The sequence below is a fragment of the Xiphophorus maculatus genome, chromosome 4 (genome assembly GCF_002775205.1).
Source record: "Xiphophorus maculatus strain JP 163 A chromosome 4, X_maculatus-5.0-male, whole genome shotgun sequence".
Classification (NCBI taxonomy): domain Eukaryota; kingdom Metazoa; phylum Chordata; class Actinopteri; order Cyprinodontiformes; family Poeciliidae; genus Xiphophorus; species Xiphophorus maculatus.
In genome coordinates this window covers 21489051-21504266 of record NC_036446.1, presented here as the reverse complement: position 1 = coordinate 21504266, position 15216 = coordinate 21489051, and the positions used below count along the sequence as shown (strand labels likewise).

Genomic DNA, 15216 nt, shown 5'->3' with positions numbered 1-15216 from the left:
ACATAATGCTGATGTGCATAGTGTTTTTATTTAACCAGTTTCTACTTTCACACTGCAGGGAGTAATTAGATGGGAACACAGATGACAGGAAGTCAGACATTAAAGAAGTATAGGTGCCTCTTTTAATTCAGGAGGGTCTTTTTCATTTATGATGGTTCTTTCTTTCAGATGCTGTAAAAGCATTAGTGAAAATTAATTGATGGTACTGTGATCAGTATTGTGCAGTTTTGTTTTATAAAAAAAAAACCCTGCTTGAATTTTACCGGTGTCAGATTCTATTTTTATCTTTTTATTTTTTGCTTAGAATACACTATGAATTTACTTACATGATGCAGTATTTAAGAACAAAACAGACAGGCTCTATAATATTAAGCTGTATTTAATCTGTATAGAAAAATTTACAGTAATGGGTATAATTTTATTTACTGTAAAACTGTCAAAATATTACTTGAGCATCTTGTTTTCTGTCAGACTAAAATAAAGACCAAAGAAGTTTCTACCTTTTAAGAAATCATATTCTTGTCATTTGTACAGACAAAAAAAAACAACTGATCTTTGTTTTCACCCAGTGTGAAAACAAAGTGGATATTTGAACAGTTTCTGCACTTCTTACGTTTATACTTTCTAACGCATGTCCATGTTAACAGCAGTTATTTCCTGTCACTCGTGCCACCACATCCTGGGCTTGTCTCCTGTTTTTCTTGCTTCCATTTGGCTTTTGAACGATGTACGCACTTTAGTTGCAGCTGGAGTACTTTTTCTGGTGCCGTTTTGTCCAGTCATTCTGTCATGATTGGATTTGTAAACAGTCTGGTTCTTAAATGTTTGCCCAGTGTCTTTTGCCTCAGATCTCACAAACACATCACCACTCTTTCTCAGTGCATGTTTTTTCACAATTCTGGGTCTGTCATTTGAAACCTCTGTTTGTGTCTGCCGTTGATAGAAGCCATCGTGTTTCCGCTTCGGCACAAACTGTAAGGCTTCTTCCCATTTCCCCGAATCTTTGATTGTCAGCATGATGCGAATCATCTGGTCCAGAGTCAAATTTTTGGCTCCCATTTCCCAATGAAGATACTCATCAAGTGGTAAGCGAGCTGTTGCTAGTTTCAGGCGCTTGGCGTTGGCTAGAGACAGTCCGGACTGGATGGACTTGTCCACCAGGGCTCCGATGATGTAGACCTTGGAGTGATCAAAGCTGCGCAGGACGTTGGGGGAGTCTGCAGTGAGGTAAACGAGCTGTTCCCTGGGGAACATATCAATATAATGTTGCTCAGTGCTGGTGATGAGCAGGCGGTCCCAGGTCTCTGCGCCGTATCGCTTCACTAGCTCCTTTTTGTAGAGGCTGTCTGGCTGCAGGTTGCAAAAGTGAAGGTGAAAGGGCTCTGTTGCACGCCGGTTCCACCCTTCCACCTCCATCAGCTGAGACACCGTGTTCTCTATCTCCCGCCTGGACATGTTGGATGCATAGCTCAAGTCAAAAACAATTGGTTGACCAAACCGCATTGCCTGAGCGGTTCTCCAGCCCAACAGTTTGTCCAGGGTGCGGTCCCAGAACTGGAGAAACATTGTGTTTTTCAGTCTGTGTCCATCTTGATCGCCTTCTTCTTCTTCACTGTTTTCCAACTCCTTTCTCTGCTTCATTGAAGCCTCTTTGTCAGCCTTTTTCTTCTGCTGCTTCTCCTTGCGGGCCTGTTTGTGACCCTCCTTGACAGCCAGGTACTTCAGGTACTTTTTACGGGAGGACTTGGTGGTGAGGCCTGCCAGCGTCTGTAAATCCTCCTCGGTCATTTCCTGAGGTACAAATTTCCCAGCTTGACGCCACATGGAAACCAGCTCACGAGTTGCCTCCAATGAGGAGCTGTCCTTCACATCATCACCTGCACTTTCCAGGTCATCATCATCATCCTCGGTTGTTTCCACTCCACGAGAAAGTTTTTGCTCCTGTAGTGCTGCTTGTGATCTCATTACAGACTTCCATTTGTCAAGATCTAGCGCTTCTTTTTCCTCGGATAGAACTCCTTTAATGTCCAGGCCATCCTTCTTCACAGTGTTACCTGTACAGAAGTGACTGACGAGGATGGGCTCTCTGTAAGGTCTGGTACCAAAGACTGGTTTGTTCTTGGATGTCAAAAATGTCCTTTTCAATAGCAAATTACAGCATCTGGCTGAGAAGTGTCGCAGCATTGTAACAAAAACCGTTCACTCCCTCAGCAGGACCGTCAAAATCAGCTTTCTTTGCACGAGACACCCGATCCAATAAATATCATTAGCGATATTATTTACCGCTATTTTTTCATCAAACGATCACAAAAAGCATCTTCATTCTGTCATACCTCATGGAATGAGAAATCCTCGCCCGCACATGCGTTTTCAGACTTCCTACAAGTAAAATTTGGTAGAAGGTCACGTTGTTACACGGTGTCACGTCATATTGTGTCGTACTAAAACGTGAGGAACGTTTTAGTTAAAGGAGAGAATAAAATCATATAGGCCTATTTATTAAAGTAAGGTATTGCCTTATGAAAAAAAAAACAATTTATAACTCTTATTGAAAACTAAAACTCTGTTTAATATAATGCTTACATATATTTTAATTATTTTTGCACGTTTCTTGCGGGTAACTTAACCGGGTTTCACAACAACAATGTGACGCAATTTCCTGCTTTTGCCGACAGCAGTGAAGCTAACGTGTTAGCGTCTGAAAATGAGCTTCTTTTTACCAAAATTAACAACCAAAAAAGACATCGATGAAGTTATCAAAGCCGTCGCGGAGAAAGTTTTAGTTCTGAGGTTCGGGAGAGACGATGACTCGGTTTGTCTCCAGCTCGACGAGATAGTAAGTGACTTTAACAACAAAACATCTGATCAGAAAATGCTGTTTGTTCATAATTTCTCACCTCTTGTGTTGTTGCAGCTGTCAAAAACCGCACACGATTTGAGTAACATGGCGTCCATCTATATCGTTGATGTAGACAAAGCTCCAATTTACACCAGATACTTTGACATCAGCTATATCCCATCCACTGTCTTCTTTTTTAACGGGCAGCACATGAAAGTCGATTATGGGTAAGTTCATGAAAAACATTTAATCAAAAATGCTTTATACAACGAACATTGGTAACAATTAGATCGGCAATTTAATTAACAACTAAGTTAATTCGACACAGAAGTCGTCATTAAGAAGAATTTAAAGTACATTTTAGGTTATATTAGAAATATGCACAAAAATGAGAAAAGTGGGCTTATTTGTAGGTGTCTTTGTTTATCTGAGCACTTTCCAAACACGAAAAGGACAGAACAAAGTCATTTAAAACAGATAAAATAATGAGGTAAAAAAAAAAGACAACTACCTTTTATGAATGATAAGGACAATAGACAGTAGAAACAGTTGTTCAAAGTAGTTGTAAGAGAAATAAAAAAATAACACCAATATAAAAAAGAGGTATAATTTACTTTGAACAAAAATCTGCATTTAATTTAGAGAATTTATAATAGGGTTATTAAAAACTGCAATAAATCTAAAATTAATAGGGGAATTAAAATTAAATTTCAAATCAATTTATAGACAGATAGAAAGTACAGTTAACTGCAGGGATAATTAACTTAAAATAAGGGAATGATTTAAGAATCAATCATTTCAACTCCAAAAATGTATCCAAACCAATAATATCATTCAGAATAGCTGAAATCTTTCATTTCTACTCAAACAAGTTAAAACTATGGATATTGGCTTTAAAAAAATCCTGTCTAATTTTACATTATTTTCTGGTCATTGCTGTTTTCTTTGAATTGTGAGAATATTTCACAGCAAATACACTCACCAGCAACTTTATCAGGTACACCTGCTCAGTTGAGAATCATCCAATCACATTACAGCAGCTTAAGGCATTTAGCCATTTAGATGTGGTACAGACAGTTTGCTGAAGTTCAAACTGATCAATCAAAATTAGTGAGAAAAGGGATACTATATTGTTATTATAAAACAAAATAAAGGCAGTGCTAAAGGAAGCCAAGTACTAGTGAGGTGTACCTAATAAAGTGACAAGTGAGTATGCTTAGCTTATTTAAATATATATAACTATATATATATATATATATATATATATATATATATATATATATATATATATATAGCTACATCACAGTGGTGTTTATTATGTGTTTTTAATGTTCTTTCAGGTCTCCAGATCACACTAAATTTGTTGGCAGCTTTAAAACCAAGCAGGACTTCATAGACCTAATCGAGGTGATTTACCGAGGAGCCATGAGGGGGAAAATGATAGTCCAGAGTCCAATAGATCCTCAGAATATTCCAAAATATGATCTTCTCTACCATGGGATTTAGCATCTTCATGAGTGTCTCTGTCAAAACAGCATCAAAGTGACATGTATTTTTCTTGACTGAGAAAATTGCCAAATTCTCCTGGCATTTAGCCACCTGAAGTTGTGTGAAGAAGTTTTTATAAAAGTGTTCTAGATTTGAAACCATATTTTTGAAAAAAACTATAATGTGTTCTTTACGCTTATTTTATTTAAGACCTTATCTTTTTTTGCAACTACAATGTAACATGAATTTTGTAGGTAAGAACATAATTTTGTTTGTGGATGACCTTAGAGTCAGAAATTATGTTTCCCATGGAAAACTGCCACATACCTGCTGGAGAAACCAATGTTTATGTGAAATGTCAAAACCTTGTTCTGATAATAAAACCTGAAGCACCTCCAAAATTCTTTGTCTTCATGCTGATTGTCTTATTGGTTTTACATAAAATTTTGTGCTCAAAGCCAGTTAAAGGTGTGAGAGGTTGATTATCTTTTCTTCTGAATGCATCAAATGTCAGCAGGTTGTGTCCTTTTTATAGACTGTATCTTGGCCCCACGCTCAACACCTCATAAAAACAACACAAATTACTAGTTTTATTAAAAAACATGTGCATGATGTCCACTGACGTTTATATGACATATGGTCATTTTGAATACATGCATTAAGTTCAATTATTAACTTAGCTAGTTCTAAGTATTAGAGACCTGGAAGACTGAATTGCACCTAACAATTTCTCATTTGAAAAAGTAAAATGTAGTTTCACTTCGCCTATTTATAAAATAAACGCTTTTAAAAGGGAATTTAAATGTCAAATGAGTTCAATATTTTTAACAACTTTGACATTTCACAAGTTTCTATTTTCAAGTATGTCGCTTAATTTTTCATTGAGGGCACTTAATGAAATTCTGAATGGAGCAAATAAACTTGACAAATGTGCCGAAGAAATTGATCTATGCAGAAATTATGTTTGCAGAAAAGTGATCGACATTAAAGCACCGCTTATTTTGAAAGTCACTTTCAACAGGAAGTGTCCACCTCATCTTGGCGGAAGTATTTGTTGCACAGAAATGGCAGCGACCTTGCTCAGCGTGTGGCGTTCCTAAAAATACAGTATTTTGCTGGTATTTCTAAAATGCCTATCTGTGAGTCAAACGAAATAAAAATTACGGTTTTTTAGTATCGGTTTGTACAAAATGATCTCCCTCATTAAGGCCGCTGTCGGCGGCTTGACGGTAATCTCCAGAACTCACGGTCTCCAGCAAGGTAACGAGGCTTGTGTTAACAGTGATGCATTTGGACTCTTGGAAATTCTCAATTACCGATTAATAAATGAAGATTAACAGAAATAGATCATATGAAGCACGCATGTCACAGCAATTGAGCTACATATCTCATTAAGCTGGAAACCAAAAATTGATTCAGTGTTATGCTAACTCAAAGTTAAATGCAAATTCAAACCTAAACCCCACCAAGACCTTCTGGGGGGTTTGAGTCGCAGGTAATCACAATCTGTCGTTTTATTAAATTGCACTTTGTATTTACTCCACAGCTCCTCTGCACAGCTATTTGAAAATCTGCGCTGCTGGGCTGAAGACATTTCCAGTCATTCCAGACTACAGCAGTAAGCTTTTATCTACTTCTCATTCATATGAGACTTCTATTGAGCACACAAGATATTGATAATTATGCACTACCTTCTACAGTTTGGTTGAAAATTATTCAGATGTCTGATTTTTCATGTAAACTTATTGTCATTCAACTAAGAAGTTTGTTACTAATGTGATAGAAGACAGACATCACTCAGTCAAGAGGTCATAAAACAAAATAAAAGATGTTATATACATTTATGTCAAAAGATATTTATGAATGAATAATCAATAGAAAAATCTTGGCATGACATGATTTAAGCTTTATTCAAATTTCAAAAGTCTTATAGTTACTGACAAGATTTGTACACATGTTCACAGGTGTTTTTAACATTTTATCTAATTTAAGGCTCCCTCCACAGATGATCTGGTAATCATGTTGGAAAATTGTAAGCTGTCAGGGCGGTAAATAATTTGGAGCTTTGCTGTATGTGGTGCAGTAATTCTTACATGCCTTGTGTTCCACTTCATGGATGCAGGGTTTAGAGTTCCTCAGTTCATTTCTTGTCCCGCATCTTAATATTTTGTCCGTATTCCTCTCTTAAAGATGTTGTGCTGCCAGAGAAACCCAAACTGAAGTTTTTGAACAAGGTGCCCAACCTAAAAAAGGCCAAGAAAGAGAGAAAAAAGCTCCGGGATATCCAAGGACCGGCCAGGGCAGCAAATACCTTCACTTGTGGGCAGTATGCAATCGTTGTGAGTGCACTGATGTCTATTGATGATTTTCTGACAGCTGAAATTGCCTGTTACGTATTTCACAGCTGTACCACAGTATAATTTATTTATTTTTGGCATTTTTATAACATTTAATGTCACATTTCTCCACATGTTTTAACTTTATTTTGCACAATTAAACGGCTGAGTTTGAGCATTAAATATCAAAGTAACGTTACTGCTTTATATTTCAGGCTATGGGCGGAGGCTACCTGCACTGGGGTCATTTAGAGATGATCCGTCTAACAATTAACCGGAAGATAGATGCCCACACGACATTTGCCCGGTGGCGCATCAATGCCCCGTACAAGCCAATCACACGTAAAGGCCTTGGCCAACGCATGGGCGGCGGTAAAGGAGCCATCGACCACTACGTGACACCGGTCCGGTATGGACGTTTGATCGTGGAGCTGGGAGGAAAGGTGGAGCTGGGGGAGATTGAGCATGTCTTGACTGAAGTGGCCAAGAAGCTGCCCTTTCCTGCTAAGGTGGGGTCTGAGTGTGCTCTGTTCCGGTTGCTGTTTAAATACAAATGCAAAAAGAAACCAAACTGGGGTACATTTACAGCTGTACCCCAGCTGTAAATGTGCATTTCAGGCCCTGCTGAAAATGCCACCAACAGTTTGGTCCTCCGCAGCCTTACCCCGTTTCTCAAGTGTCTGTCTGTGTGAATGAGTGTGTGTGAAATCAGATGTCTCTCCCTGCCTCCCTCCCTCCCTTTCTTTCTCTCTCTCTCTCTTTTTAAAAAAAAAAAAAAAGATAAGCTGCCCTAGCAACTTATCACCTGTTAGGGCAGATGATAAGTTCACATGCCCTAGCAGAATTTTCCATTTTTTTCAACATTTTCTGAGTATAAGAATGATGATACAAGAACTATTCTTTTCACATGGTTAGTGGTACATTGAAGTCATATATCATCAAATAATTGTTTGCTCTGTTTTAACTGTAATCACAACAGTAACTGCCTAGATGGCTCAGACCAAAACATTCTATAACCTGCACATTTTCACCCAGCAAAGGGCTCATTAGTTTCTACATAGGGCTTTAAAAGTAACCATCTCACTGTTTTTCATTCAGTGCTGCACTGATTTTACTGGACTCTGCCTCAATGGAAACTTGACAATTATCAGTGGATCAGTTAAACTGCTTGGATATTATTTAAAATGAAATATGGTATTAAAATTGATTGAACATTGCCAATAAGCAGTGTTTAAGCTCCATTTAAGAAGTGGAAAATGAAAGATTTTGTTAAAAACCAATCTGCAGTCGGGCAGCCCCACATAATTTCAATTGCTGACCGAACAACTGCTCAGGATACAAAGAAAAACCCTTAAATAATTTCAGCTGATGTACAAGATGCAGCTGCCTTCTTCCTTCCTCTGCAACCTCCATTTTCTGGCCTTTCCTCATTGGCATTGTCTCTAAGTGAAACAACTTTGCTGGTCTTGCTATTGTTTTGTACACATTTCTTTTCATCCTTATTTTTATTAGACACATTGAAAACAGAAAATACATCAGAAAAAAAACTGAATTCTGAGAACAAATGTATCTATTGTTTTGTTTGTTTTTAACAAACAGTTAATATTCTCAGTATTGTAAGCCATCTTTTAACGTCACTAAAGTCAAAGTGATTGAAAACAACATTTTTGGTTTATTTTACAGTTGGTTTTCACATAATAAAGCAATGCTTTGCCTTTATTATTTCAGGTAATGAGCCGAGAGAGTCTGGAAGAAATGCACAGAAAGCAGAAAGAGATGGAGGAGAACAACCAGAATCCCTGGACCTTCAAGCAGATAGCCCAAGGCAACATGATGGGCATCAGGAAGGTGCTTAGTCCATTTGACCTGCGCAACAATGGACGCTTTACAGGCAAATTTCACTTTCCGGGGAGAGTGTGAGGGACCTGGGGAACAGCCGACATCATCCAGACCACATGTCTGAAGACTCGACCTGGACTTTTTTACTCCCTCACTTTCAGAAACGACTTTCTTTTTTCAATGACGCATTTTGTTGAGTCTCTTTTTGTTTGTTTTGCTTATGTAAACCAATGACTTGTGTTTATTACTATCGAGCTAATTGATTCTGACTCATAATCAACAAATAAAACATGGGATAAGTGAAAACAAATAACATCTCACTTAATTCATAGAAAAATACAAAGCTAATGAAAATATGAACAGATAGGTTAATCTGATTATTGATATGTCGGTGTGTTTTGTGGTAACTTTCATTCTATATTGCATATAAATAACAAAGAAAATGTTTTATTTTTTTTTTCCAAAAAAATATTTTTGCACAAATAGAGGTATATGAATGTAAGTAGATGTTTTTGATAGCTTAGCATAAAAATGTTACAAGTTCATAGTGCAGATATAAGCTGTTTCCTTGCATATCTGCAGTGAAATATCTGTTATAGCAAAAAAAGAAAATTAACCTGTATTTATCTACTTTGATTACTCCTTAAATATATTCAAATTATTATTCAATTAATGACGGCAAGTCAGTCCGAATCAGGTACTTTTGCCTCGTTTGTTAACCTCACTAATGAGTATTTCTCGGTTATTGGTGCTTCTTAAACATGATTTTAAATTTGTTTTTATCTTATAATGTTATTAGTTAATCAAAAATATACCTGGGTTGTTGCTTTAATTCTTTCATGTGTGGTTCAGGAATCTTTGAGTCGTTCAGGGGTGCCTACATGCTTACTCTCACAATGCACCACCTACTTTCACAAAGCTCCTTCTTGGAGCTGCAGTCTTCAGCTGAGCTTCCACCTTACAGAGCATTCATCCCCCACACTCCTTCAGACTAGCATTAGCACCAATTAAAACACCTGATGGAATTGCTGAAGAGGCTCTGCAATCGCCTCTTCAGCCAAAGATTTTAATGGTAAATGTAAATAACATTTCTCCAACTGAACCGATCAGAAGTCGGCAAGGCTGCTCGTCGAACCGTGCAGTGCGAAAAGGGCTTATGCAAATTACAACAGTTGTAAAGGGCATAATAGAAAGATGAGGTGCTGAAGGTGGAGCGTCAGAAAGAGTAGGAGGTTAAAGAAGCAGGTAAACTTAAGTAGTACTTCTTTTAAATTATGTTTGACATACAGCATTTTTATAACAAGTGGAGGTGACATAGTGCCTTGATTGTGTTATAAAACGGCACCGTGGGCCTGGAAAATACATAACAACACCCCTTTAAAACCATAAATCCAAGAGAAATATGATTTGCCATTTAAGGGAGTGACAGAATATGAGGAAACGCTGTATGCAGACGCAGAGAAGCTTTTTATAGTAAAAACGCTTTTAAAGTTATTTGATGGTTTGAAAGGTTTTGTGGTCATAGTACAGTTTCGACCCGTGTTTTGTCTTACAGGCGTCCTGTTGCCACATCTTAGCCTTGCAGGAGTATCATAAATTCGTACAGCGAAATGACTATACTGCTTTTATATCCGTCAAGATCAGTAGATGTATATGAAGTACAGTATTTGATCATCTCATGCACGCTACAGTCGCCATAACGTGCTGCCTGGCAACCATGACTCTGGGTAAGACCGCCCACTAATGACGCATGCGCTATGAGTCTAAACATTCGAAAACATCAGCGCGAAAATACAGGTCGACAGGTGATTATAACATATCGGTACCTTAGTTTTGAGATTTTGTTGCTCTTTTTCTGCTGTGTCGTCTGTGTTTTAAGTCATATCTAGTCTAAACATATTGGTCAAAGTAATTTTCGACTTATTAATGCTATCTAAGCTCTAAGGCGTTGGTGGTTAGCTATTTAGCTAGCCGTTTCTGTACGGGTAACACTATGAAGCCGTCAAGAGGCTCAAAACGACCTCCAACAAAAGCCCCCAACCCGAAAAAGAAAAAAGAAAAGGCGTCGGGATTTCCTGCAAAAGTGGTGAGAAATTATAAACACACAACTGTTTTATATACTGATTTGTTTCGCGGGTAAATTTACTACAATCAGCCACTGTCACTTATTTTAGGATCAGGAGCAAGGTGATGATGCGAAGATCCCCCCCTCAAAACCACTTAAGAGGAGGAAAGGTAAAATCTGCTTCTTTACTTTACTGCTCAGATACAGGAGACAGATTTGTTGTTAATGTGATATTTCTTTGTTCTTGTTCCTAAAAGCTAAAGGAGATTCACCTTCAGCGTCAAAGAAAATGACCATTCAGGACAGCTGGAGGCCGATGCCCCCGTCCACCATCAATGCTGTGGAGAACATATTGGACTTATCCATACTGTGAGTTTCACACTGGTAATGTTTCACTTTGCAAACTATTAAGCCTTTTATAAATCATCTGATTATGAGGGTGTGTATTAGGACACCAAGATATTAGAAAACCATGCAGCGAAAATATTATTATCAAATACTGTGGTGACCATATCACTTGTAATAAATACACACATTCTGTTTTTTTTTTTGTTGTTGTTGTTTTTTTGCTGATTTCTATCTCAAAATAAAAACTAGCTAATTTACTTCTCATTTAACCTGTCTCTGTTAAAAATTAAACAATGGTCAGTTCTGCATGCATTTTTTATAGCAATGCTGCTATCACAAGTTAAAGGTGTAAACATATTTACACTTATGAGAGACTCATTGCAAGTTGGATTAAACTAGGGCTGCATCATATCAAGATATATAATTACCATGCTGTGGCTAAACAATGCAATGTCAATTACAAACAACCCATATTTTCCTATCTCTTTTTCTTTGCTTATTCTAATTATTGTATCCTGCTAAGTATCACATATAAGCAGTCAGTTGGAGTGCAGTGCACATTGTTTGCAATGATGATTGCCATTTGATTGGCTGTGCAGCTCAAGCTTAAATCCATCTTCAGCAACTGTTACAAAAACTCATACTGTAATAGAGCTAAATATAACAAATTAATATTATCATGGCTTGCAATGACAAAATCACAAAGATCTTCATGGACTGCTTAGCTAAATAATTACTATGCATGAAAAATGAAAATAACCCCTTATCTTTTTGTTGACAGAGCAACACTTGGTTTAAAGCGGACAGGGAAGAAAGAGAGCCAGGAACATCTAAACAGCATCAAAAATAAGTGAGTGTTTAACATTTCAGTCTAAATACATCAAATAAGTCATATGTGAAATGCACACCTTATGAATTTTTCATGTTTAAAGACAAATACAGGATTATTCAATTGCATTCTAATTTATTTCATCAAAGATTTATTTACCTAAACGCTATTAGGGAGTTTCAGGTGGATGTGATATCAAAAGCAACTGAAATAAATAATTTGGTGACATTTGGGTTCCTATGTGGAAGATAAGAAACTTATCAAGCAGAAAGGTGCTGCTCCTGTGAGTTCATGTATCACCTGTGAGATTCCAGTAAACACTGATAAACATGCATCAAGTTATTTCACGGTATAGAATCCAGTGTGGTTGTGAGACGTCAGCCACTTCTGATGCAATCTGAATGATATGTTTTCTGCAAATTTTCCCAGGTTTTTAGCTCATTGTGCACAACTTAAGGTTCCAGTGCAGAAACGGGGAGATCTGATTCATTCATCTCAACGCCACCAGGAGGAGACCAAGAAGTCTGAGCTCGGAAAGACGATGCTGAACTCCCTGAAGGTGAGAATCATGTTAACAAAATAAATCTAGACATGTTCAAAGTACGATTTGTTTGCTTTATCTTCAGTCTCCATGAGTGATTTCAGAGTCATGTTTTGGGTGTATGTAGACTGATATGAATAAAAAAATAGTTGCTTAACAAGATTGAAACTAAACATTTTTCCTGCTATCTGTTACCACATTTCACTGCCACAGCCACTGCTGAAGTCAAGAATGAAAAAACAGAAAAAGCAGCTTAAGCAGATGTTTCCTGTAGAGGTTAGAGCATACTTGTGGCAATGCCTCAGCTATTTTTCAACTGTGGTCGCCTTTTCTGTTAGTTCCACAAGAAAGTAATAGCTGCTGATATCTAGGTAATTTAAAGAAACAAAGCATGCTTTAAAGAATCATGAGGTAATAATTGACCCTTTAAATCTCAGTTGAGTCCCTGCTTTTGCTGCAAGAAAAGTTCTGACCAATGAAAAACTGCTTTTTCATTGCACTGTACAGAATCAAGTTGTACAGCTGATTCTGTACAATCAAGCTGATTCTGTAGGATTTGAGGTCGTAGCAAAGCTACGACCTCAAATCGGATGTGACCTCGGATGTGCCGAACTGTTTGTGCGGCACAGCCATCACATCCTGAATGTCACTTGGATTTAGAAAAAATTGGAGACCATGGCAACATCTTATTTTGTTTGTGTGTGAGGTTTGCTCAAGTCCTCACAGGCTTGTGTGTCAAATGCATGAACTCCAAGGACAGCATGTTCATTTCCTGCCTTGTGTCCTCCCCCTAACAGTCAGGTGTCGGCCTTTTAGCAGTCATAATGTTCCTTCTGAGCTACACGTTTTAAAACATAATGTGTTTGTTTCATAGAATATGTATCTGTATTTTGGTTGTTCAGGAAGACTTGAAGGCTGTTGTCAGAGTTCTGGAAAGGACAGAGGAGCAGACGGTGTCGTTACAGCAGACATGCTCAAAGCTGAGAGATGAGTTGGAGGAAGAAGAAAAGAAAGCAAAACAGGTGAAAGCACAAAGAGTCATCATCCATATACACTATTTATTTAGATTTATGGCAACTTTGAGTATTGCATTCTTTAGTTTTGTTTTGTTTTAACCCATTCCAAAGCGTTCACCGTTTCTTTTAATTGAATGTTCGAACATTATGTCTTGTGTTCTAAGAAGTTTTCAGCATATTTTGAAAAAAACATTTCTTGGTTGCACACATTTCGAGCCTTCTACTTGAATGGGACATTTTAAAATCACAGTGATTATGAAAGAGATGAAGTGAATCACTGTTGTCTAAAACTTTAATGTTTCACATGCGGGCATTTAGAGCTTTCACTTCTGTTCAGAAGATCTCTCATGAAAACATGTCTAAAAGGTCTCATGAAAACAGGAAATCAACAAAAGATGGCTGAGATTTTGAGATCTGAGCTTGTGGTAAAAAACACTAATGTGAGCTCTTATTTTATGCCTACCTGCAGATTTTAGAAATAAGTGATCAATGCGTTCTCAAGCTTCCGTCTCTTCTGCCACAAACAGAGGAAATCACATTAGAGGTGAGTTTTGAGGCTGTACATAAAAAACCCTTTACTGTCTGTGTTTCTTTTATCTTGTTACTTCTTTAAATAACGTGAAATCGTCTGCATGTGCAGTTCCTATTGCAACACTCTTTTAAATCTTATTGCACATATTAACTTGTGAGATTTGCATGCAATCATTTTGTGCAAATGCTATTTTAGGAAAACCCAGTCTTCGAGCACTACAGTGACCTCTGCATATTCTGTCTATTTCAGTCTCGTTTACGGAAAATAATACCAGAGTGTGATTGTGAGACTACAGCACAGAAGCTGGGCATTATTCTGCAGAAACCAGCTACCACCCAGGATGCCCAGGTCCTATTACTGCAGGCACAGAAACATGCTGATCACCTCTTCCCCTCACTGAGCAGTGGTGCAACTTATGAAGATGAAGTAGAAACACATTTTTCGTAAAAGGTTTTTAATGCAGAAAATGTTTTTTCAGTTTTTTTTTATTAGGTTGATTGTTGTGGTTAGATTTATCTTGCAAAAACAGCTGAACTGTTTTTGCTTTCTAACTTGTTTTTGCTTTCTGATCCATTTATTTTACAATTATAATTGTTAACTTTGAAACATAAGACATATTTGCCTTTTGTCTGTCCAGCCTTGCGCTACATTTATATACGTCACTAAAATGCCATATTGTTTTCAAATAAAGTTTCACTCTGCAATAGAAACAGAAGTCAAACGTGTTTCATTAAAAAAATGTGAGGTCTTTTGGTTTTTAAAATGTTTTTTTATAAATGGCTTTTTTTAAATGGAAGCTTTTATGAGTCTACAGTGACGTAAGGAGATTGTATACCTTAATTTACACCTCTTAAGAAATAACTAATCTACTAGAGAAATGCATCTTTTGCACATCTAACTGTATAGAACCCAATGCAATCCAAATGTAAATAAGTTAAAATTATTCCAGTAAAATTCAGTTATATTGTCCTTTTCCAGATATGCGTATTCATTACCCACCAAAGTAGTCAAATCCAATTGATTATGTAATGACAGCTGGTTTACTTTGCAGCAATCCCTCGTTCTGAGTGAAGGAAGAGGTTTATTTGAAAGAAGAAAAGCGAAGCCATTCTTAACCTGGCTTAATACAACTTGGGAACTTGCTAGTGATTAACTGGAAGTGAAAACAAAACAAAGGGGGAAAAAAACAAGGAAGCACTGATCCAGGAGTATTTTTTTGTTTAAAAGAAAACTAAGGCAAGCACAAGTAGTTAATGACCGTAATAGCTTTCTAGGTTAAGGCGAGAGACGGGAGAAAACCGGGAGCCGGTAATGGAGTTTGTTCAGAAAACTGACACAGAAGCATTGGGCTGAAAACAAGGAACAGAGAACTAAGAATCAGAG

General features: G+C 37.3%; 4 protein-coding genes across 4 annotated transcripts; 3 read left to right on the top strand and 1 right to left on the bottom strand.

Moving 5' to 3' along the window:
• Positions 1 to 607: 607 nt before the first annotated feature.
• Positions 608 to 2409, bottom strand: trmt10c (tRNA methyltransferase 10C, mitochondrial RNase P subunit). The gene has a single exon (XM_005806774.3). It carries the CDS (start codon positions 2182 to 2184, stop codon positions 661 to 663), a length of 1524 nt encoding a protein of 507 aa, XP_005806831.1. The 5' UTR covers positions 2185 to 2409; the 3' UTR covers positions 608 to 660.
• A 235-nt stretch (positions 2410 to 2644) lies between these two features.
• Positions 2645 to 4743, top strand: txnl4b (thioredoxin like 4B). The gene is made up of 3 exons (XM_005806749.2): positions 2645 to 2836; positions 2915 to 3066; positions 4180 to 4743. The coding sequence occupies exons 1-3, from the start codon at positions 2705 to 2707 to the stop codon at positions 4343 to 4345; spliced, it is 450 nt and encodes a 149-aa protein (XP_005806806.1). The 5' UTR covers positions 2645 to 2704; the 3' UTR covers positions 4346 to 4743.
• A 630-nt stretch (positions 4744 to 5373) lies between these two features.
• mrpl16 (mitochondrial ribosomal protein L16) lies at positions 5374 to 8945 on the top strand. The gene is made up of 5 exons (XM_005806748.3): positions 5374 to 5587; positions 5874 to 5945; positions 6518 to 6666; positions 6879 to 7172; positions 8392 to 8945. Exons 1-5 carry the CDS (start codon positions 5518 to 5520, stop codon positions 8581 to 8583), a joined length of 777 nt encoding a protein of 258 aa, XP_005806805.1. The 5' UTR covers positions 5374 to 5517; the 3' UTR covers positions 8584 to 8945.
• Positions 8946 to 10261: 1316 nt separating this feature from the next.
• Positions 10262 to 14537, top strand: cenpq (centromere protein Q). Its single transcript, XM_014471671.2, has 8 exons — positions 10262 to 10588; positions 10677 to 10737; positions 10825 to 10936; positions 11697 to 11765; positions 12174 to 12303; positions 13188 to 13307; positions 13771 to 13845; positions 14083 to 14537. The coding sequence occupies exons 1-8, from the start codon at positions 10496 to 10498 to the stop codon at positions 14278 to 14280; spliced, it is 858 nt and encodes a 285-aa protein (XP_014327157.1). The 5' UTR covers positions 10262 to 10495; the 3' UTR covers positions 14281 to 14537.
• Positions 14538 to 15216: the final 679 nt, after the last annotated feature.